Here is a 24,864-nt window from a genome sequence, read left to right on the forward strand (position 1 = left end):
AAGTTAAGCTAATGCAAAAAAGTTACATTTTATTACCAAAAACAGTAGCAATGTAAACCAGTAATATAGTGTAATTAAAGGGATGGCAGCATTTTCTCTCATTGATATGATTAGCATATTGTAATTAAGTTACTTCACACCTGGCAAGACAGATCTGGCCCTCTGGCTTCACATACAACTCACTCATCTGTTCATGTAATTAGCATGCAATTGCTTTGTCACTAAGCTAATCAGCCGCGTCTTTGGTCATCTCTGAACAAATGAGTAGCCTGTCAAAAGCATGTTTGACTAATGCCCTTAGACCAGCTTTTACAATATACCATCACAGTGATCTGTCTTTAGTTTCCTCCCACCTAATTGAGCTTGATGAGCGTGTCACTTGATAGCCATCCCTCTCTGGGAATCTCACGATCTCAATACCCTTCAATGACAGCTCCTGTAAAAGATTTTGTGGAACAATTTGGTGGGGTGCCACACTGCCCTGTCTCATGTTGCTCAAAAACTTTGCGGGGACTGATGTGTGCCAGTCAGGCAACATTCCCCCACCTACAACATAATGGGGTTCTCATTATGTTACATAGATCACATAGTTCCCAAAATTAATACTGACACCATCCATCTCCATCCGCCCACGCACTGCACTGCATTATCACACTTAGCTCAATGCTGCCTTGAAAATAGAAGCGATAAACTATTGGCACAAGGTTTAACTAGTGGCAACTTCTGAAAAAGACTGAGGAAAAAAGTCAGAGGCAAATCATTAGCAATGTAATCTCCACACCGACACTAAACAGCTTAACCTCACAGAGCCAAGGAATACCAATTTACCTTTAAGGTCAGTCAGATCCATAGAGAAATGAGACCAAGAGGTAGAGGGATAGAGCACACCTGATCCCGTCTCCCCACCCTCCAGTCCATTGGGGCTCTACCTGGGTGGCCAACAGGCATGATAAGATAGAAGCTTATTGGGGGGGGAGAATAAGAGTTTCTTAAAAATAAGAAACTACTCCTGGAGGACAGCATTTTCCCAAAATATTACAGAAAATATCCATTACATACCAGCTTCACTAACTCTAAAGCATTAATACAAACTAAAAAGCAAAAACAAGGCTTTCCCAGCAGACCGATAAACAGTAATGACTGGAGTCTATGTTTCAAGATTAAACCATTTATTATAGTAAATGACTAACTCTCAGTTCAGTTGACAACAGGACAACAATCATTTAAAAAGGCTCTTTATGCTTTTTGTCACAGCCTTGAGTTATCAACCCAGAGATCTGTGCACTTCAACCCGAGTCTCAGATTTCTCACCCTCTCTGTGCATTTCCTATGTGCACAGTCAAGCCTGACTGGAGCAATGCTGCAGAAATCTGACCAACTTCCAGATCAAGTTGAGTCCCTGCCACTTAAACAGGGTAAATTTGTGTTCAGGGGAAGAAAAAGAATCCTAAGCCAAAATAAAAGGTGAGGAGCAAATCCATTTCCGTGTGCTGTCAAACAATGCCTTCATTCACTGCCACCTAAATGACATTTAATTTGATTCTGCTGTTGATCTCTCTGATACCCTGAGTGCTTCCAAGACATCTACTCTGGCTGATGTGCCACACTGGCCAGGTATGAAGAGGGAGAAATCTGATGAGCCATCACACAGCATCATGCACAGGAGCATGACTGTGTGCACGCACTCACTCACTCTACACACACACACTTACTTCCAAATGGTGGAAAACATCCTGAAATAAAACCAGAGGTAGTAGATCTGATTTCAGAGGATACACCAGGTCATGTGAAACAGAGGTAGAAATACAAATTGGCTTAACACGCAATGTCCAAGGACTCGTGCTCCTCTTTTTGGTGATCACCTGTGTAAAAATCACCTTCATAATCCTGTAACCTCAAAATCTATAGAAATGGTCAAAATAAAAACTAAAATTTAGTATATAAACTTTTGAATTTGATTTTTTTGGCAACCAAACGTCAGAAATAAAATCTGTATTCTGTTTATTTAAAGCTTTGCAGGGAAATGGAATAGTACCTAAGGCTTTGTTCTAATTTTTTTCTCTAGTGACCCCTATTGGAACGCAGAAGGATGAGCAAAGAGACCTTGTCAGAGCTTTTTGGGCTTTTCTGTTTGAACTGATAAAATACAGAAATCTTGATGAAAGACTTACTCTGGGATTACTTACAAATTGTGCTGTTCAAATTGGTTGAGAGGAATTTAAGTTTGTGGAGCTTATTTTTCACAATTTGCTAAAAAAGGCAATTATTTGTATAATAAACTCAACTATGCATATGTTAGGAATAGGAATTTAGGCAAAATAAAAACCTGTGAAACTGAATTAATACCCAAATAATTAACATAAGGTGAATTATATTAATACATGTATAATAAAAATTGATTCTGTTCATAACATCTACATGCTGACATTTAGGATGATACTGTGGGTTTTGAGAGATATAATCCATCCGAAGTAAATGACAGTGGCTGATATAGACATTCCAGCGACCATAGGGTTACAACAGGATGTTAGCGGAGCCTCGCCGAAGAATTAGCCCATTAATGTAATGGTAACAAGATGGAATCAACCTCCCTAGGGAGATATATAGCAGAAGCATCTCTACAGCTGCCTTTTTTGGTAAATCACTCTGCTTATCTGGTAGAAGGAGGTGATCAATATGGCAGCATCACTGTAAACAGATAATGTAGCGCACTCTGGGGCTACATCTGTACAGCAGCCCATTAGCCACACAGCCATTCAGATGACGGATAGTGATAAGTAGACAGCTGGGCTGCGCCCTTGTGTTGACTCTCGACACCAGCTACTGACTGGCTTGACTGAACTGCCTTACAAGGATCAAGTGTGACTTTCCTGCATTTTACATAGTTTACAAAAGAGGCAAATGCAATTTGTTTGAGTAAACTTGTAAAATTTCATATCTACACATATTTAGAAACATAAATAGATTTGGTTCAAATACACTGTACCCTACAATGTTGTCCTGTATTGCTGATTATAAGAGCTTGCTCTGTAGATTGTGTAACACACCCAAATTAGTTATTACAGTAACACGTTGTGTACAGTATGTTATAAGGATTCATTTCTCCATGGGCTTGGATTGCAAGAAAGCCAACACATCATGTAATACACAGATGTGGAAACCAACCAAAGAAGACTGCCCTTTTTTTTAACGTAACATTGTTTTTATCATTCAGAAATCCCCTTAGATTACAATGATTGAGGAAGAGGATACAAACATGCGCGCGCACACACACACATACACACAGATCAATATACATGTGATGCCCTTTAAAAGCCTTATAAATATAAGAAGGATTTGTCCATTAGTCGAAATTCAGAGAGCAGTAAATGCTAATGAATGGGAGAGCTAGGCCATTCGAGTCCATTACAGAGTCCCACTAGCAAGTAAAGCAGCCTCTCTGAGGTTATCTACTGGCAGTGCATGCAAACGCTAGACCCACAACTCAAAAATACTCTGCACTCCAAATGATAGATGGGACATATGTGCTTTTTGTGTTTCAAGAGAAAAGAATGAACACAAATTGATTACGAAAATAGGAATGCTTTCCATTTCCAAAAGGGCAGGGCTGTTACTCATTAATACATTGTGAGAGCATTTATTAAGATGAAACAACTATAAACAGTAAAGTAGGTTAGTTGAGATTGGCTCACTCACTTTATGGAATTGCTAAACAAGTCACAAATAGGTAATAAAGTACTGTATTGTCAGTGAGGTCACAGAAAGGATACAGCAAAACAGAAGCCATTAAAGATGGAGTGTAACAGCAGTTTTAGGCCGTGTGAATATATAACTGAGCCCACTTAAAATCACAGATCATCAGAAATCCAAACTTCTTGGCCCTGAGAAACCAATAAAGAAGGTCTCTGATATTTTCATGGCTGTCCTGTGAAAACCAATACTTTGTCTTTTTGGAAAAAAGAAAATCCCACTGTTTTATTTTAATGTCTATTTTTAAAAGGGTTCATCATGCAGGTACTCTTTATACACACATGCAGGTCCACATGGAATTTCTGTCATTGCAGAAAAATCTTACTCAACAAGATTACACTCACTTATGATTAACAGTTAACAAGCTAATAAGACAGCTCGCCCTGCTGGCTTAAAACTGAATTTTGAGTTTTGTAACAATTATAAATTGTAGGCAATTGTTTTGTGTGTTCTGAAGCATGGCAATCGTCTGCTTCATAAAATCCCAAGTAGCCCAACCACCGAACACTCTTTTTGTGTGTGTGTCTGTGGAATCTATATCTATATATCTATCTCTCTCTCTCTCTCTCTCTCTCTCTCTCTCTATCTAAAAAAAGCGAGTATGTAAATATTTTTATTTGGTGACGGTACTCACTTGACAGGAATACGAGGAACTGTGGAAGCAGCAGTGATAACCTGCAGAATTTGTTCCAGAGCCGACAGGCCACCGCCCACTTGGAAGGCCGCTTGGTCTGCATTGTTCTGTAAAGGTGAGAGCAGACAGAAAGACAGTTAAAATGAGGGGACAACAAGCCACTGGCTGGACAGGGTATTACACAGCTCTCACAAGGAAGGGAACCACTCTTTTTTCCAAAGGGGTTAAGGATTGAAATGTGAAACAAAGCTATCCCTGAAGTATTCCTGTTTAATCTCAAAAGTGCACAACCAAACTCCGCCCCGAAGCAGTCAAGTTTCAGTGCAAAGCAAAGGCTCTGCGGGCTCCAATTAGCACCTGGGTGGTCTCAGTGGATGACCACAGACTAAGTGAAACTGAGAAAATGCCACTGGGACACACACACACCCCAAAATAAAAAAAATAAAAAATAATAATAATTAAGATTATAACTAATAACACAGGATACAGAAAACATGATTCGGATTATATTGGGATTTAAATTGATAATGCATTAAAAAAAAAAAAAGTGTGTCAGCATTGTGTGTCAGCATTTACAGGGATTAAAGAGCTATTTAATCCTGTTTAGAGATTTTTTGGTTAACCTTTAACGCTATCCATCCTCACAAGCTTGGAGACCTCTCAAGATCTTTAAGACCTCTATGCTTTGTGCTGATAGCAGCCTTAAAAAACAAACAAACAAACAAAAAAATCTGATTTCAGTGTTTGTTACCATCTATCCATTAGTTATTTTGAAAATAGGTTTTCCTTTAAATGTCTTCATTTAGTTTTTTATTTAAAATATTTTTGTTCAAGCGCTCTGTTTTTCCGTTTAAATTATTAGCTTCTAATGTGTAAGATTGACTTGTTTTGTCTATTTTTTAATTAAATTATCTACAGATTATCTATACTGATGGCACTACATTTGTTATGTACACATTCTGCTCACAAATTGCTTGGTCCTACAGTAACGTAAGAATAAAGAATCTAAATAAATGACCAAATGTACGTAAAATATGTGTATGTATGTAAAATACATAAACATGGTTGTAATTAGTCCATTTTATACTACCATGTTTGTATTCATTTAAAAATAATTTTATGAACTTGACATAAGTAAATAAAGTTGACAACTCTTCACTTTCCCTAGATTCAATTAGTTGTCTTTAAGTATTATTCTCTTTCCCTTACAATATACATGTAACAATAAAAATTTACTAACTTTGTTAGGAAAGCACTTCATTTAACTGGATTAGATTTATGAACACATGTAAATAGTTAGGTGCTGCTGTCCTGTGATGATTGAGTAATTGGCAGTAGGTCAGATGATGATGCTACAGTTTCCGATAAATCAACAAGTACAAAGCTTGAGGCGAGGACCGACTATCAGGCAAGTTTGTGCTTGGGTCGACAGGGAGGAAAGGTGCTCGAGGGGAGCTGCTGATGGAGGGCCTTCTTCACATGACTACAGAGGGCTGTGTTACACTGCAGGTCACTCCTTCACCTAATGAGGTTACAGGCTCCTCATTGCAGTGACAGCACTAAAATCTAACCACTTCACAGCACTTTTGTTCCACAGATGGGAAGCTGCCAACAAGCCTGAACACATTGAGAGAGAAGCGCTTTACCAAATTACAGATAAGCTCTTCATCTGTCATTCATCACAGCACAGAGGTAACTACTCCTTGATTCTGGTGATAGGCATACAGAAAATGCACGGAACAATCATTTAAGGTTTGGGACAACACAGCAAAAGAAACTATGGGTTCAATATAATTAGAAATGTCTCAAAGACTCTCTCAAGATTCTAAGCAGACTTGTAAGACGACCTCATTATGACTTCTTTCTGTAAGTTTCCAGCAGATTCTCTGCCTAATAAATTGGGTCTCAGTTACTGAGCTGGGCTTAAACCATCTCTTAACCCACCCATCAACACACCTAACTAAAAGCTTCTAGGCAAAAAGAGAAAAAGCGTCTCTTTCATAGCAGCTTATCAAATGGTATTAAAGAAGGTAACTGGGACCTGCCCAGTCCTGGCTGGCTTCTCTGAAAAGCAGACAAGAGTTGCTTGGCTAGTCAGTGCCTTATTTTTGCTGTTGACAGATTTATCTGTTGTGATGATGGAACAATACGAGTGAAGAAGATTAAGTTCCAACTACCTGACATACTATCTTTCGGTGGTCTATGCATGCAATGGTCCACAGAAAACAAAAAGGCAATAGAGGATTACTTAAGGACACATATTTACCAAAAACATAACACTTAAAAAACTCGTTTTGCATAATAACAGCTCTGTGGTCTTTAAATGTCCGTGCCATGCAAAGCTGAATTTCTAAGCAAATGGAACAAGCATCTGGTGATGATGAATCCCTTTTATATCAGTAACAACTCAGAGCAACGGAAATCATGTTTGTATATAATCACAGTGACAGTGTATGTAGACAGAAAGCCAAATTTGCATGTAGATGTAAGAACCTAACAAAAACTATGTTTTGTCGCGGTAAGATTTGCAAGGATTTACAAATTAAATTCATGACAACAACAAAATCAAACACAAAATTCCACCCAGTGTTTTAACAAAAAAAAAAAAAAAAAAAAAAAAAAAAGTATACTGCAGCACTTTGGGAAATACAAGTCTTGAAAGTTGGAAGAATTGAATTCTTTTTACTCCACATTAAGGCTACCTTAGCACAAAATATGGAATAAAGATGAAACAAACAGCTGGGTAAAACTAGTCTGATTAAACTTTTGGCCAGTATGCAAACGTCTTGTTACATTTATATGAAGTCATTTGGTAGGTGCCTTCATTTAAAAAAAAAAAATAAAAAATAAATAAAATAAGACTTACAAGTAAGGTACAAGCAAGCAAAATGACAAAGTGAGGGAGAAGACACTGACAGCCAAGTGCCAAGGGAAAAAATGCTTCTATGTAAGAAGTACAAAAAAAGATGGGGAGAACCAGATTTTTACCAGAAAAGTTCTTTTTACAAGTTGTTTTAATATATTGGGAGCAAGGCTGCTGGACATGCAGAATTAGGCAGCACCAATGAACCTCTCTCTTGTATGTGATCAAAAATGAGACTTGGATCATTAGGAGAGATTGTGATTGTACATGCCGGTAGCCCCATTACAAGGACACAGCAGTAGTACAAGACAAGAGATGAGTGCCTGCCTGAAGAGTTGAGTAGCATATTTAGAAAGGCAGGGTTAGAAAATCTCTCATACTGTAGAGGTACAGTAAAACCTACATGTCTGAGGAGGAGGAGATGGGCTCAATAAAGCTTAGTTGGTTATGATTAAAGTTTACAGTGCGGACAATCAGTAAAGATTTGATTGTATTACTGTTTTGTACCCTAGGTCTGGAGATAAGCATGCTACATGACCTGGTGTATTTTCTTTTGTGGTCTGAGAGAATTACTAAACTGACATACTAAAGTAGTCATTCAATGTAAGCCAACTTTTAACCCACTTTACCCAATATAAACGTGTGCTCCCTCACGTCTCAATTCAGCATAAGCTACGACAAGACACAGTAAAAGATTGAGCAACTCAGGCAGAGTACTGAAAGAATGGTGAGAAAGATCTATTGGATTATACAATAGAGGGGATTTTATCCAATTACCATCCAGGGTGATCAGTATTACCCAGCTGATCACAAGGCCAAAGCAGCTGGTAATTCCAGCAACTGCATTGGCAGACCAGCAGACCAGCCAGATTGCACTTTGCAACCTCCTCCCACTAGACACTTTAATTAAAGCAGAGAGAAGGGCACAACCTCAGTTTTCCTACCCTACTAACAGATGGACAACAAATGGCAGAGTTCATTAAAGGCTGGCCTCCACTTTGATCTGCACACTTAAGCCATGAGTTCACTCCTTCACAACTAAAACCTAACAAAGACCAAGACAGGGACAGAGTATGAAAGATCACCCTCTCATCACATGAATTTCATCATTATACAGTGTTATAGAAAAGTCTGCAAACTGTAAACAAAGCTCTGTGGGCCAAGTCGACTATAAACCACAACATGGCCGCAGGAATAAACATCCTAAAGTTTAGTATAAACTTGTGTGTTTACAAGACATAATGGCATATGATTTAGTACATTATGAAAGTGCAGGGTGAACATGGAAATGGATAATTCTACAAATTGTGTTTATTCCATTACATGGGCCAAGATTAATCAAAGACCAGTGTGGCGCAAAATAAAACCTGCCACAGAAACCACAGACAGCTTCCAGTTGAAACTAATACACCAAGCAGCTTAGAATCATTTCACTCCTTGTTAGTTTTGGGGTAAGAAAATAAAAATAGTGCTGTTTGGGAACAGATGTCAGTTCAGAATGAGAAAATACAAGATGAGTTCAGAAACAATACAATTATTTTTATTTTCCGTTAATGTATCATTTTTGTTTCCATTCACCTGCTTATTATTCACAAAATGAGCATCCATAAAAATGATACACAGACCTACTACAAAAATGGTTAGTGAGAAATGCTAAAAGAGCTATTAAAAATAATATATTTTTGTTTGTATGTATGTATGTATGTATGTATGTATGTATGTATGACTATAATTTTTATTATTATTGTAAATTATTATTATTTAGCCTTTCAGCTTATCCTGTGAGTTCAGGATCATTTGTCCACATGTTGATTATTATTATTATTATTATTATTATTATTATTATTATTATTATTATTATTATTATCATCATCATCATCATCATCATCATCATTATTATGTTATTAATAATAAAACTATTACATACCTAATGCCAACCAAATTAAATACATAAGACATACAAGGACAATGGATAAATTACTAACACTCAGGCACAACATCAGTTCAGTTTAACTATTTAAAGTACAGCACAATGACACAATCTCAAGAGTGGAAAAATATTTTGGCTCACAAAGATGGAAAATCCAGAAGCGATGCTGCTCACATTTGCTGTCTTTGCAACTACAACTTTTGGTCTGGGCTGTATCTGTCAATCTGCTGGAGGCCCAAGCAAGAAACCCTGTTAACCTGCCACTCTACACTACATATCCCACCCCCCACGTCCTCGTGTCAGCTGGCAAATGAAAATGTAAATACACGGTAGACTCAGAATAGGTTTCTGACAGATCTTTGCCTGTCATACTTATAGGCCTTTATCAGACAGGCTTTGATTAAAACAGTGGTAAACACTTTGGGCAATAAATAAATACAAGTGCTTAATAATAAGAGAAGCATGCAACAAAAATAAAAATATAACTTATGTAAAACTGCTCTTCAAACTCACCAAGTTGAGGGATATAGAGGAGGGGAGAGAGAAAAAAAAAAAACGGGTTTCACACAAAATAAACCATTAGGGGCCACAGAGGGAGAAACAGGCAGGGGTCAGAGACTAAAGACTAGACATAGCCTAGAAAGCAGGAGAGGACTGAGTGGTAGGGGTGGGACCCAAGCAACAGTGCAACCAGCAATTGTTGGGTAAAGAATTAGCAGAGAAAGTGGAGACTGAATCAGATATGGGGAAGCAAAAACAAATCTCTAGGTGAGCCAGTGACTTGAGAAATGCTTGTTAGGTCAAATAATCTAAATGGTCCTGATTTGAAGTGACTCAGTGGCCAGACAGTTGTGCTGACGGAGACTATTTATTTGACTTTGTCCAGGGATTAGAGAGGGAAGTACTCCCCTGTTTGCCCTCACTGGCTATGCAAAGTTCTACATAGTTTAGGGTGGATTAGTCTGTAAAAAGCAGGTGTTGAAGAACTTGACATTACAATTTAAAAATGTTCTTCTAGACTGAAGTAAAAGACAAAGCCAAGGCCCAGAACAAAGTCTTAGATCTGCCTCATCTGCAGCACCACTGCTGAATGAAGCACGCCTCCTGTGGCCCGCTGACCTGTGACCTCCCTCTGGGAATATTGTGAGCTGAGGGGAGGAGTACTTCTTTAGCAACAGCTTGTAAGCTACTCACATCACACTGGTGCCCTCTCTACTTACAGGACAGGGTGCCTCCCTTTTCTACCACCTCTTCTTTTTACCCTCTGGGGAAATTTGGTAATAGCCTTTCTCTCTTCACTGATGGGACACCATAATTTCTGTACCCGCAGGCTTACAAGCGTGCATCATGAGATGATGAGACATCTCAAACCAAAAGTTGGCACAAAATTTATGTCTCATTACAGGAAGTGGTCTGTATATTCTCCTCATCATAAACACGATGGCAGGTGTTTAGTTCCTCCTCAGTCTTTGATTGATGTAAGCTTTACTGTATGTATGTATGTATGTATGTATGTATTTATTTATTTATAAAGCAACAAAACCTCTGGGACAGATGTTGTAAATCAACTATGAATTGATTTAACTTATGAATATCAGCCATTGTATCTGACAATTATATATATTTATACAGCTGTAAGAAAATGTAAGAAAAAAGCTAAATCTCCTCTCGACTTTGTTCAATAAAGTGCATTGATGGCATTTCATCTGGAAATCCAATTTACTATTGTCTAAACTAGTGACATCTGAGTCGTGCAAGCTTCAGACACAAGACAATACTTGCTCTCGTGCTAGGCAACTCCTCTATTGGTACCATGTGCACAATGAAAACACAGTTAATCTGGTCTTCATTAGCCAATAACCAAAGGCAAGTTGGTTTGGAGTAAGCAATACTCCATTCTGGGAGGGTGAGACAGACGGAGCCATAGCCAAACAATACTCATCACTGATGAAACATGTCAAAGGGCTGTACATTGCTGCAGACTTTTAAGTTGACTGAAAAGCAGGACACAAGCATAGTGTGCACACAAATCGGTGGTATCGGGAAACTTTTAAATCCAGATAAAAGACAAAAGTAAAGAAACACAGATGGTTAAAAAGACAAATATAATTCAATTCACACTGTCTACTGTAAATATGTAATCCATTTGTTGCTATACCTGTTTTTCTAAGATGCGGGCAATCTCTCCCAGAGTTCTGTCCAGACCAGACACTTTGTTGTTGGCCCACTGGCCACTGTCCTGACCCTGCAGCTGTTTCAGCAGGTCCTTTACCAGGCGCTGTAACCTGAACATACGAAAACCAAATGTTATTATGAATCTGATTACAGGCGCCATTTCCTCAGATACCTCAGCAAACTTTCATAATTAGTTGACTAAGAAATATTTCATATTTTAAGATTTGTTTTCCAAAAATTTTAAAAGAAAATACAGAGAGTTCTTGAATATGAAGATTTACCGCTTTCATTGTTTTCTATGACAGCAAATTATATACACAAATTTTGTAATACAGGTCCACAAAACAATCTGAATAATTTTAAAAACAGTATTCAAACAATAACAAAAAAAATAATTCCAAACATGCAATGGTTCAAGCCACGGAAGGGTTTAGAAGGGTCTGGGAAACGTAATTTATAATTTATAATATTTAATCTAATTCATAATATTATAACATAATAATGAATAGATAATATGATAATTTATAATTTTCTGCTATGAATTACCTACTATAAAATTAAAATAAATTAACTGTTAATTGTAGCCCTAAAACTAAATTCATCATGATAAGGTATTAGTAATTACGTATTTCTAACTAATTTTCTGATTTTACAGCTCAAAAGTTTTTAAAAACAATTATAAATACAAGTTACTGACACATCTTTGTAATTATTAGAATTTAAAAAATATGTAAAAACATACAACTTCAAGTTATATAAAGGAAAACATTTACTTGGCCTTGTATGGTGAATCAGGGACCTGTGTCTTTGCCTCCATTGATGTCTCATATTCCCTTGCCCTGCAGAGGGAGAAGTCGTATAAAGTATTTGAATTCAAGAAAAAAAGTTTAGTTGTGTTCTTTACTGACAGGCCAATCAATGTGTAAGTAAAAAAAAAAACAAGACAGAAAAGCCGTTCAAGCCTAGTCCGAGTCTGTTTATTATGCCCGTCAACCATTCCAAGTTGCTTGGCTTATAATAATCAGACAATGGCTCTGTAGGGACAAGTGTTTTGCTCCCAGCCATTCATCTCACCAAGACAAATCCTTTTGTCTTTGAGTCCTTTTAACATGGGGGGGATCAAGTTTTACTTCACCCATTGTCAAATAAACAGTTAATGAGGTAACAATCAACATAAACAATGTTTTGAATATGTGACTTCCTGAAAGGTCATGGTCATAAGAGACTGGCATCTCTGTGGCATTACTCCAGCCAGACTGTGTGTGTAAGTAATTGAGAAGGAGATTCTATCTGTCAATCAGGCATTCCCAGACATGATAGGTAACTATTGACCGGAGTTAGAAAGTCTTCCGGCTCCCCAGCTCTACAATGACAGAACCAAATGCTTCTGGAAATTAGATGGGTGAATCTGTCCCAGAACATCAATCCTGGACCAAACAAAGCCTGGTTTACTGTTCACAATTTTTTACTCAAGGGCAATCCTTTAACAGCAAATGACAACTCACTTAACAGTTAGAGACTAGTCAAAATCATTTTACTGCTTATCCAGGAATAATAATATCATTGTATTAAGCAATACAGTAGCATTACTAATTTATTCATCTCGGGTTCAATGTATATTATATTGATGTACAGAAAATGAGTTAGTAAACTACAATTTCTGGGTCCTGTGTGTCACAGATTTGCATTAAGAAGGGCCTGGACTATAGTCACCCTATTTGTCATTCATGATATTACAATATTAATCCTAGACAGGTTTATAGCTAACCAGGTTTAACAGGGAGCAATTGCTGAGCTTTTCATTATGGTCAGAAGCAGCTGATGCGAAATGGGACTTGGGCAATAAATAAAAGAGCAATGAGAGAGAAAGCACAAATGTATGTTGTATGACTATGTTTTATAACTCCTCTCCATTTTTCAACCCTCATTTCTTTTAGAAACACCCTTTATTAATACTGCAAAAACATGACCAAATCATGACACAAGAGGGGCAAACCTTAATTATAATAACACATAAAAAAGTGTATTAAACTATTTATCTTGTGTCTGCATAGTTAAGAATTTGAGTTAATTTCAAGCAAGACATTTTCCCCATTATCTAAGGCTACCAACCAAGTAAAACCACCCACGCTTGACACCTCATAATGCATTTCATACCCCATACAGGAGCGTCTTTGTATGCACACACCACCACCTGACGTCTACATTAAAACAACACTGTTCCGCTGAGTGCAACGAGCACCCACCAACAGACGAGAGGCTTGTGATAGAGAGAAAAATAAAAAGGAGACATTGGCTTCCAAGATCAGAACAAACGCATCGTGATACTAACTTACAAGATAATAAAAATTATGTTTTACAATCATATTTTTCTTCCCAAAGACCTATTATAAAAGGGAAGTTGAGCCAAGCCCTTCACCTTTTACGTCACTTTATGCCAACACAGGCCCACAGGTTGGCTGAAGAACCACTCATTGTTTGTAGATACCATAAAGTGGTAAAATGATTCATTTCCATCCAGCCGTGAAGTGGCCCACTTTTGTGTTTATTGGGGTTCCTTGTTATTTATGACCTCTGAAAGCCTTCTGCCTTTGAATGCTGGTCTTAAAAGAGCTGGCCCAGGAGTGATGGTGAACAGAAATATTGTCACTTTTTTAGTTCAATGAAGACAAGACTAGCAGCCACTTCTTTTTAAAATATCCTTTTTACAGAATGTTGTATTGTCTTATTCTTTTTGGATATCTCAGTCATGGTCTTAGCCCCAGGTTAATCATTGTAAAAGGTTGGAAACCTATTAGAATCATTAAAGCTGCCAAAAATTCAAAGATGTATGGCTTTTCGGCTTGTCCGTTCGGGGGTCCCTACAACGGAGCGTTTTCCGCACATTGATTTTGCATCAGTGTGTTTTTATGCCGGATGCCCTTCCTGCCGCAACCCTCCCATTTTTTTAAATCTGGGTTCGGGACTGACACCAAGGTGGCCCTTGTCTGGGTGGGGCCACGCCTGGCGGGGTGGGATTTGTTACTCTAAGGGGTTTAGCGGTCTTGTCCCCACAAAATGGCATGTGTATTTTTAATTCTAACCTCAGTCCCCTATGTGGACAAGAGAACCCAGAGCCACATCACAAACTTAGTGTTTTTTGTTTTTGGGACTATAAGTTTTTTGTTTGTTTGGTTGTGTGTATTACATTGTTCTCAGGTCAAGCTGTACTGCAAAAACTTTCCATCTTTGAACTGTCAATAATGGGGAGAGGGGAAAAGGGTAGGAATGGTTCCTGACCAACACCTACATGTAAATTCACTTTGATTGCCAGTTTTCCAATAGTAAAAGTACCATTTCTAGTAATAACATAGGGAGCACTGACAACGCTGTGTCCCTTTCCATTTCCCTCCCTCCTGTTGTGACAGTTATTTAATCTGACGGAGCTCGTGGCCAGGTCTGGTCACACAGCAGCTCTGCCACCTATTTGTTGATTACTATTGATTTTCTTTGATACCTCATTTAAAAATCAATAACGCAGAAGAAGAAATATGGGCATGGTTCATACATACTTTAACATATATCCTGTATACAAAGGAAGACTTCAGATTTGGCAATGCCATGGCAGCAATTTGAAGGAAACCTTTTTACAGGTGAAAGCTGGGACCCTGCATATCGATTTGCAGTTTTGCTCCCCAATCACAGAAAGTGGTCATAAATTAAGCTCATCTGTGTTACCTTGTGGACAGCCAGGATGCACATAACATTTGCTTTCCATCTTCTTGTCACTCATAAAAAAGGTCTTGGCACAGTTTTGTCCTCCTTAGCTCTGAGGATAAAGATGCAGAAGAACAGACAACTAAGACAGATAGACAGAGAGAAAAATGGAATTACTACCTTGAGTTCATCCTGGCACGGAGCTTCTTTGCCTTCTTTCGTGCTTTCTGTCGCTCTTCTCCATCCTTTACGCTCTCAGATGAAACAGAGCTGTCCGTCACTATATCCACAATGTATTTCTTCAAGGACAGATGCTCCTACATATAGGGAAAAGATAATACATCAAAAACAATGGTGGCTACAAGCTTTAAAATAACAAATGTATGTTTTTGCTTTAGCATAAAAAATAAAATAAAATAAAATAGGAACAAACTGTAGAATGGCAAAAAGACAGAAGGGGCAGTATGTCATATGTATATTTTACAATGGTAATATTACAGAAGTGTTGCTTCCCCATAGTGAAAGTGAGTTTATCAATACAGGATAGATGACATAACATTGTAATTCAGTGACATTTATCATAAAGTTAAGGTTTTTCACTTTGACAGTATTTAATCTATTGTGTGACAGATCAACCCCTCAATAGCACCTCAATGTCCTGTAATTACCTTTAGTACTCTACAATATTGTGAAGCCACCCACAGACATGCTAAATGGCTGAAGGTGTTGCTTCCTGCCTTATCCTTCTGATTCTGATATTTCTACCAAGAGACAGGGTAATGTAACCTAATTTGAACAACATGATGCATGTGCAAGAAACCAATTACCCAATTATGCTGTCATCCAGCACCCTGGAGGATACGATGGTCTCACAGATAAAGGGTTTCAATTTAACAGTGGAGCTAAACCTGTGTGTAGCCTTTGGTCACAAGTCAGTGCACCTGCTACCTGAATAGGGGTTTTCAGTCCAAGGCTATCAGATCAAAACAGGTGTAAAGATGTGGGCTGAAGTGAGGAAAATGAATTAGTGTCACAAAGTTACAGACTGAAAACATTTTTTCTAACAATTTTAAAAATATTATACTAGGAGCAATAAAGTCCTACATTAACACATACATACACACACACACACTTTTCTGCCAAATGTCAAAAGTAATTCACAGCACTTTTCTATGCCTTTTTTGAGGGATTGACTGTTGTAGGGATGTCAGCAATGTCAGTCAAATCTGATATCTAATATGGATGGATATAGATTTTTTTTTAACCTAAAAGATAAAAACAAGGATAAACATAAAAAAAAGGATAGTAGGACATGAAAGCAGCACTGCATGCAAGGGAGGTATTATGTTTCTTAGAAGGGATGTGCGTGTCTTTATGTATGCATACACCTCTGCCCTCTACTCCCTGCTTTCTACAGGTCAGTCATGACTCACCAGCATAGCTGTCCCTTGCGTGGGAGGCAGCTGTTCAGTAATCCGTTTGACACGCTATCCAGACCAATAGCTACTTGCTTAATGGAATTGTTTCAGTAGCACACTTAAAATAAAAATTCACACCAGTAACAAAAGGTTCCTTAAAATATTTAGCTACAAAAGAGAGTAAAATACTGATTCAGAGTATGATCTCTTAGCAAATAATACCCTACTTTCTCTTTCCAGGAAGGTTTTCAAAATGTAATTTATTTAGACTTTCAGAGTTTGCAACAATCAGACTTGATGACAGACAGGTGTCTACCATTGAAACACTGTAACAAAGCAGCAAAAATGTTCCCCTAAGGGCATTGCTGCTACATCATAACAAAGAGTGCCTCCAGTGGAAGTAATGTGATGCCACTAAATATTCCTCCTTTTTGGAAAAACAGACTTACCACAGATCTAAAAGGCAATCTACACAAATATAGATTCTATGGGGTGTGTTCATACATTGCCTCTTTTGTCACACAAAAGGCCTGAGAGGTAGGATTTCCATTTGGCTAAAAAAAAAAAAAAAAAAAAACAACAACAGCTGAATACTAGGTAAGATATGCTCATTGACTGGATTGAGTTACCATCACTGCAGTGGTTCTACATGATTTTTGTAGCTGTAAGCTGACATTTTAGGAGGGGAAAAGTGAACACTGAATAATTCACACACACTCTTTCAACAGCAGCTTCTATGTTATATGACTCAGATCTCAAAACAGTGCGCAGGGAGAAGCTTGCTTCAGCTGGCAGTCTGGATATTTCATCAAGGTTCTCAATTTGTCATCAGTACAGCTTCAACGACAAGACCTTTAGGACTATTCAGTGCATTTGGCATGTCAGCTCAGATACACTGTGCAACTGGGGTAACGCTCTATAGGCTGTGCTCGAGAAACACTGCAGATAAGCAGAGAGATGAGGCTTTTCTGACAGGAAACACCAGAGCTAAACCTAATAGATTCGCAGTCATCCAGGTTTTGCTATCCCAAGATTGAATCAGCAGTGATTGAAAGCTCAAATTTTTCTTGGTTAGAAATGTTTTGGTATTTTTCCAAGCAGAAGATTCTGCTTGGATAAAAAAAGAATTCCAGTTGACATGATTCAATCTTCGGATTTCAAGACCATTTTATGCAGAAAACTGCAAACTGTGCCGTTACTTTTCTTTGCAACTGTATTCAATGTGGACCAGAACAATATAACAGTTTGTGTGTTCTGATTGCACTATTACCTGCATTATACGAAACAAGAACAGATGGTGCGTACAAAGAATGATTGCACTCTTGTGTTACCCCCACATGTTCAGTCCTGCCCTGTTGGTAATCACTGGATTTTCAATTTAATTCTGACATCTTTGAGAATGAGAGAAAGTGACTAAATATAAAGGGGCAGGGTGCTTGCTGCCTTCTTCCACAGAAAAACTATGGAGTGACCTCTGCACAGTAGAGCCAACCATCTTCATTTTAATTAAAAATCTTTCATTGCATAAAGAGTTATGGAGCTGCAGTCTGAATAGTTGGCTGTGTATGAAATTGTGATGAATGAAATAGTGAATACCAAAATTAACTATAATATAAATAATAAGGGGGCACATAAACCTAAAGCCCATCTAAATAAAATCTACAGACATAAACCTACTGGACAGTTTGATTAGCTTTCACATATAAGAAAACCTAATTGTGAATATAGATAGAGAATAACTTACAGTTCAAGGGCTTAATCTTAATGAATAGTATTGACTGCAAGATTCATGTAGGAAAACAAGCTTAAATGTTGTGGTTAAGTACAAAGTGCAAATTAGGTAATGTCTATATATGAACTGTTTATCATATTTCCATCTGCATTTGAAAAGTTAATGATCCATGCAAAGAGTGGAGGAGGTATCAATTATTGAAAAAAAAAAAAAAAAAAAAAAAAAAAAAAAAAACACTCTTGAATTAAAGAGCTGCTATGGCCAAAGGTGCCGTGTATGGCACCAACAGTTGTCAAGCTCACAATAAGCACTGCTGAAAAGCCAATCTCATATTGCAGCCTGAGAGGTTACCTTGCATTAACAAGCTGCCTTCCCATGGAAAGCGCTGCATGACAAAAACAGCCTGGAGACAAGGATGTGATGTCACCCCTCTACTCAAAAGCACTGAACCCTAACTGTGTACATTTCAAGGCCCATTTGTAATCTCACAAAGGCAGCAACAGAGCAGTGACAGTATATAAGGGGGCGTGTAAACAATGATTATGACCATGTCATAAAAGATTAGCATTTTATCGCTGTCTTTTTACATGACACAAGCAGTGGTAGAGTGCTTTTCTTTGACAGCATGAGGGAATGCTTGCCCCTGTCAAGGTGTAGGGGATACGCACCACTTCCTCATCAGATAGCTCCCGGCCCTGGATGCTGCTACTGTCTCTCACGGCCTGTTGGTGCCTCTTGCCCTTAGTGTGGCTGAACAGGTGCACCTCCGAAGTGATCTGCAAGCACAAGCATGGTGGTCAAAAAGGTCAATGCAGAGAACAACACAGTCTGAACAATACAGTGAACTCGTCCTTTTTTTTTTGTCCTTTCGGCTTATCCCGTGAGTTCAGGGTCACCACTTGTCCAGATGTTGATTTGGCACAGTTTTTACACAGATGCCCTTCCTGACGCAACCCTCCTCAATTTCTATTGGCACTGGATAGCTGGGGAGGAGAATGGGCTGTTAGGGGTTCAGTGTCTTGCCCAGAGACTTCAACATATAGCAAGGGCTGGGGATCGAACCACTGACCCTGTGGTCTTTGTAAGACTGCCTTTACCAACTAAGCTACAGCCGCCCCCCAGTGAACTCGTCCTAGATGTCTAAATAATGTCAACATAGCACAGGTCTGATAAACAGCCACAACTGGAGGGAGGTGTAGAGCAAGCAATATTTTTTTCCCCTTCAATATCTGGACACAAGCCCATTTAGAATGGTTCCTGTTTAATGTCATTAAATAAAGTGATTGCTGCTGACCCATCCGTGATCTCTGGTGTCAGTTGCTCGTAGAGGTCATCTAACATTTTAACAAGATTTGCTCTTTATCTAAAGCTGGTTTGAAAACTCAAGGGGTCCCATTCTTGTTGCCATGGTAACTGGTCCATCACAGACAAATGTGTCCACTTGTGGATTTGTTACCCGCCAATTGAAAAAGCACCATCAAACACAGTCATAAATTTCTGTTTTAAGAGTCAACATTTACACAGTTCAGACAAATTCTCTTTTAAAATGCGCCCTCTAGGACTCACCTTCCCATCAGCTTTTGTATGTAAATATAGCCTGCTATCAAAAACATAGGAGTTGTCAGACGTTGTTCTGCTGCAGCAAGTGCCTTTGTTTTTTCTCACATCCATGCATACCAAAGATATACTCACATACTGTTTTAGGTCAGAATAAAATAATTCAATTAAAGGTGGGAGAACAATTTAGGTAGTAAGAAAGTGTTGAGGACTTGTTTTAGAAACGACTGTCAGAAACTATAGAAATTAAACATCAAATTTAATACCGTGCATACAAGTGAAGGACACCAATGGAAATCAATAAGCTGTGAAACTGTACGTACCACAACACAACACAGGGAGCACTGTTTCTTGCGCTCATATGGTGTCAGTTTGGGAGCGTAGTCTGTGTTAGCATGTCGACCGCTGCTGAGTTCAGCTGCCTTCTCCTTCCTCTGCTCAATTTGCTCCATATGCCTGCGGCTGCTCTCATCATGCTGTGGAAGAAACCGCAAAAACCAGGGGCCATAAGAAATTAGGATTCCTATGGTAGAGAAGTAATGGTGGAATGGTATAAACTTCACCTTCATCTGAATTTTCTTCTGCAGCTCCTCCATGGCTTCCTGTTGAGCAGCACTAAGTGCAGCCAGCCGCTCTTCTCGATCTCTTCAGAGGATATACAAAATCATTGTAAAAATCCCCGTAAATTTTATCTAACTTATTTAAATCACTCAGTCAGATGTAGGTAGGTAGATAGATTGATAGGATTTGAAACTACAAACCTTGCCCTTTCCCGAGCAGCATCCTCTCTTGCCTTCTCTTTTTCCTGCCTCTGCTGCTCAATACGAGCCTCCTGCTCCTTCCTCCGTATCAACAGCTCCTCCACTCTTGCCTGTCGCTCTGCTTCCAGGACCCGTTTACGCTCCTACCGAGCACAGATGGCAAAAGTGAAAGAGGATGATAATGAAAATTTATAGCAGCAAGATTATGTCTCAGTTTCTAGAATGGGTTGTTCACAAATTCTAAGATAGACTGTTCAAATCATAAAACAGGGGGGAAAAAAATTAAAAGAATGTATATGTAATACAGCACTGGCTTTTGTATTACCTGCACAGCCTCATCTCTGGCCTGCTTCTCCTCCTGTCTCTTCTGTCTTTCCTCCTGCAGCTCATTGAGGCGCTGTTCATACTCACTTAACTTGGCCAGGGCATCGTGCCTTTTGTTTTGGGCTTCCAGAGTGTTGATGAAAGCAATTTCATTCACCTGTACAGACCCATTTTTTGTGCACAAGGATGAAATAAATAAAAATAAATTATATACACAAAAAAATTCAATGTGTACAACACACACACACACAGAGACTGGTTGTTTGTAGCCTAAATAGTCTTAAAATAGCAATAATACTTAGGCTAGCATTAGTCAAACTGACATTTCCCAATATTATTTAAAAAAAAAAAAAAAAAAAAAAAAAATCAACATTGTGTATGTATGAATATAATGTAGCACTTTAAATGAAAGAAGTATGCCTATATCACACATTATTTACTTAATTCCTCAACTGTCACATACATATGACCATGGTTTTTCAGGGAACCCCATCCATTATACCTTGGCATCTTCTTCTTGGGCCTTCTTCACAATAGCTTGGAGCTGTAGCTCTCGCTTAAACTCTGCATGCAACAGCTTTTCCTCCATCATTTTCCGACGTTGTTCCAACAATTCCTCCTTCCACTTCCTCACCTCCTTCTCCTGGAGAATGTAGAAAATGAAAATTAAGCCAGCGTGATTAAAAATAGATGTATGATACATTCTCCAGGATAACAGGAACAACAGATTCTTGATGTTTCAGCTGACCCTCTCCAATGTGCCCACAGGGGGATTCACATGAATATACACCACTTGATGCGTTTATGTGGTTAATCCTGCTTTATTCTAGGTTTGACTTATTTTGCCATCGTTGGGAGAACAAAAACAAACTTCATGAAAGGCTGTTGATTTTGGCCCAGGGAGCTCACGACAGTCAGAGGCCAGTTGGCCTGGATGCGAATGGAGTAGGTTGTAATATTTAGTGATTCTATTGGGCAGTGTGCTGACAGAACCTCTCATTGTGAGCCAGCATAGTCTTAGCTTGCATAGTTTTTTTTTAACGTTGTTTTCTGTCAACTCGGCACAACGTACTCACCCTCTCCAAGAGCTTCTGCAATTTGAGAGTCTTTTCCTCCCGCAGTTTGTCCCTCAGCTGCTGTGCCTTCAGCTGTTTCTCCTCATGTTTCTTCTTTGACTCTGCAATAGTTCTGTCACAAATATGGAAACATGTCATTCATCTCTTTCTGTTCCCTTACCAACAATGCACAAGGCAGACATAGGCTCTGATAGGCACTAAGGCCTGTTTGGACGTTCTGGGTGGTATCCTAATAAGAAAAGGGTCAGATGCACTAAGTAGGCTTTTAACTCTCAAGCAACTGTTTTAAATCGTTGTCAAAATAAGGTGAGGGGATTGCAAATGAGCAGATTGTGGTGCATTAAATAAGAATAGAGCTACTAGGTGGATAGAACACACACACACACACACACACACACACACACACACACACACACACACACACACACACACACACACACACACACACACACACACACACACACACACACACACACACACACACACACACACACACACACACACACACACACACACACACACACACACACACACACACACACACACACACACACACCTTTTGCGTGATGGTGAGGACAATTTCTCATGCATGTGGATCCCATGCCCAGGAGGTCGAGCAGGTTCCTCTTCCACTATGTCCCCCCATGAATTACTCTGACGCCACGTCTCTCGAGCTACAGAAAAGAAAGCAAAGAAAATGGATAGACTTTAATATAACATTTCCCATTAAAAATAGTCAGTGTTCCATGTTAATGTATATCCTGATCTTCATACCATCATAATCTGCTAACATGTCACTCCAATCCAGATTAATTCCACAACCTCCATTGCCAATGCTAGCCTGAAAAAGCAGTTGGGGTTTTATCAGTCCATATACTTGTTGATAAAAAAAAAAAAAATGCTAAACATATTAAGTGTAAATGACGACTCTTACAGAGAAGTCACTTTCGTTGTCAGTCTCCAGGTCGTTGTTCTCAGCCTGAATCTCCCTGGTCAACTGCTCTTCCTCAGCGATGGCACTGGCGATTGCTTCCTCATTGGCCTTTTCCAGTCGATCAGCAAGTTCCTCTTTCTTGGCCAGGACCTCTGCCATTGATTGGGGCTGAACACATAGCATAGATGACACTTGACAAACACATTTTAAACTCTGGTAATACGATGTTCAAACCAAAATTGAACAGTGAGTGATCATAAAATCACAAATGCTTGTTATTATAATAATAATCCCGTGAAACAGGCTACCTGTGAAAAACAAATTTCTGTTGTTGCTGAATCTGTGAGAAAGATGTATATTTGCACTGCTTTATATGTGAATACCTTTCAGAATATAAGATCTCCTGCTCAGTGTATGAATACTGAAATATATTTAGCAGTTTAATGTGGTAAATAATGTAAGTGTTAAAATCACCCACACCTGCAATAATACATTTGAACTTCTGTGTAGTCTGATTTTGTATTTGGATGTATAATTCAAAGATTGAGATGCACACCCATAATCAACCCAATCACCGTTTGTACCACATAATCATCACAAAAATCAAAAGTGAGGAAGCATTCAGTAGTCATGCAGTGCATGTTTACTGTGAGGATGAAGAGATGGGGGGGGGAGGAGGCAACTTATGGATTTCAGTGATTAGAAGTTAGAGTTTACAGTATGTCTTGCTGTAAGATGGCAATAGTAAGTAGCAAATATTTTAAATCAGTTACAGAGGTCAATAAGAAAGCCTTCTGCAATATATATGCATGTATGAGAACATAAACCTCTCTAAACACAAATATTAGGTACAGCAACAGAAGAAAAAAATGGTGGTGTTAAATTGGTTGCCAAATAGACTTCACTGCAAGTTTAAGTTGACCTCCCCCCCACCACCACCCCCAATATAATACACCACCTGTCAAATTCTGACAGTAGCCTGCTTAGCCATGCAGTCATCTTTGATTAAGCATATGGAGCTCTGTGCTTACACATAACACCTGATGAATACAGACAATACTGTCCAAATTTAATTCTGCCTAATATGAACAGTGCCAAAAAGTGGAACCTCCAGCTTCTGCAGGTTTTTTTGCACATATTTTTAAAAGTGACCAAAATAAATAAAATAAGCGTATTTTAGGGGGGACACCATGGGAGCACTTGTTTGACTACAATAGCCATCTACTCACAGCTATTTTTCACAGTGAATGGAGTTATAATAACACTACACAGAGCTATGCAATCCCGCCTACACATTTAGTCTTGAGGTTTCTTAAGATTGACTTTGTTTAGGCGATGAAGGGCCCTTGGGGAACCCCTGGCTCCCCTCCCCTCCCTCTGCTCCTCCATCTCTCAGCACTCACAGTTGAAAGCTCTGTGGGGTCCAGCACACTCTCCAGTTTCACCGGTGCCATGGGAGTCTCAGCCTGTCCTGGAGCAGATGTGGCCATGCCCTGTGACGCGCCCCCCTCAGCCACACTGTCCCCCAAGGCCAACAGTGCAACAAGCCCATCCATCTGGGGAGGATCTGGGGATGGGGAGCAGGCCAGAGCAGGGACTGGGACTGGGACTGATAAGGTAATGTCTGTTGGTGAGGCCGGGGCTGAAGATGGGGTGGGCTCTAGGGCCTGGCAAGGGGTATGAGCTGGTATTGGGGGAGGCGCGTCTTCACAGGGTGTGTCGACACACTGCCCCGATTGTTGTACACTCTCTGCTGGGGGCTGCACCGACAGTCACACACACAAACACACGCAAACTCAATTAAGACATGCATATTAGAAGCAATTCCTGACAGCAATAAAAAACAAATACTCAACAATCTACACATTACACACAGCTAAAAGACACAAATCATGCAGGGAAGCTGATACTGACATGCCCTAAATATCCAATGAAGATCAATATAAGCACAAATATTAGAAATACAGATTTGTATTTAAACTTAACTGATGGCTATAATACATTCCTTCAAAGT

The 24,864-nt window shown here is 39.0% G+C and overlaps 1 protein-coding gene across 3 annotated transcripts in view; it reads right to left on the reverse strand.

Moving 5' to 3' along the window:
- Nucleotides 1–24,864, reverse strand: part of scaper (S-phase cyclin A-associated protein in the ER) — a 54,804-nt gene that overhangs the window by 17,900 nt on the left and 12,040 nt on the right. For 2 of the 3 annotated variants that reach the window (XM_067501316.1, XM_067501317.1), the window contains exons 9-23: nucleotides 24,254–24,610; nucleotides 22,851–23,018; nucleotides 22,691–22,757; nucleotides 22,473–22,590; nucleotides 21,917–22,028; nucleotides 21,343–21,483; nucleotides 20,842–20,997; nucleotides 20,517–20,659; nucleotides 20,319–20,400; nucleotides 20,079–20,231; nucleotides 18,867–18,974; nucleotides 15,229–15,365; nucleotides 12,126–12,191; nucleotides 11,336–11,462; nucleotides 4,385–4,491 (exon numbers count right to left, since the gene is read on the reverse strand). In XM_067501316.1, the coding sequence (XP_067357417.1) occupies nucleotides 4,385–4,491; nucleotides 11,336–11,462; nucleotides 12,126–12,191; nucleotides 15,229–15,365; nucleotides 18,867–18,974; nucleotides 20,079–20,231; nucleotides 20,319–20,400; nucleotides 20,517–20,659; nucleotides 20,842–20,997; nucleotides 21,343–21,483; nucleotides 21,917–22,028; nucleotides 22,473–22,590; nucleotides 22,691–22,757; nucleotides 22,851–23,018; nucleotides 24,254–24,610 (2,042 nt within the window). The remainder of the gene's footprint in view (nucleotides 1–4,384; nucleotides 4,492–11,335; nucleotides 11,463–12,125; nucleotides 12,192–15,228; nucleotides 15,366–18,866; nucleotides 18,975–20,078; nucleotides 20,232–20,318; nucleotides 20,401–20,516; nucleotides 20,660–20,841; nucleotides 20,998–21,342; nucleotides 21,484–21,916; nucleotides 22,029–22,472; nucleotides 22,591–22,690; nucleotides 22,758–22,850; nucleotides 23,019–24,253; nucleotides 24,611–24,864) is intronic. The other variant, XM_067501318.1, reaches the window with a different exon arrangement.

Source organism: Channa argus, chromosome 4, assembly GCF_033026475.1.
Source record: "Channa argus isolate prfri chromosome 4, Channa argus male v1.0, whole genome shotgun sequence".
Lineage (NCBI taxonomy): Eukaryota > Metazoa > Chordata > Actinopteri > Anabantiformes > Channidae > Channa > Channa argus.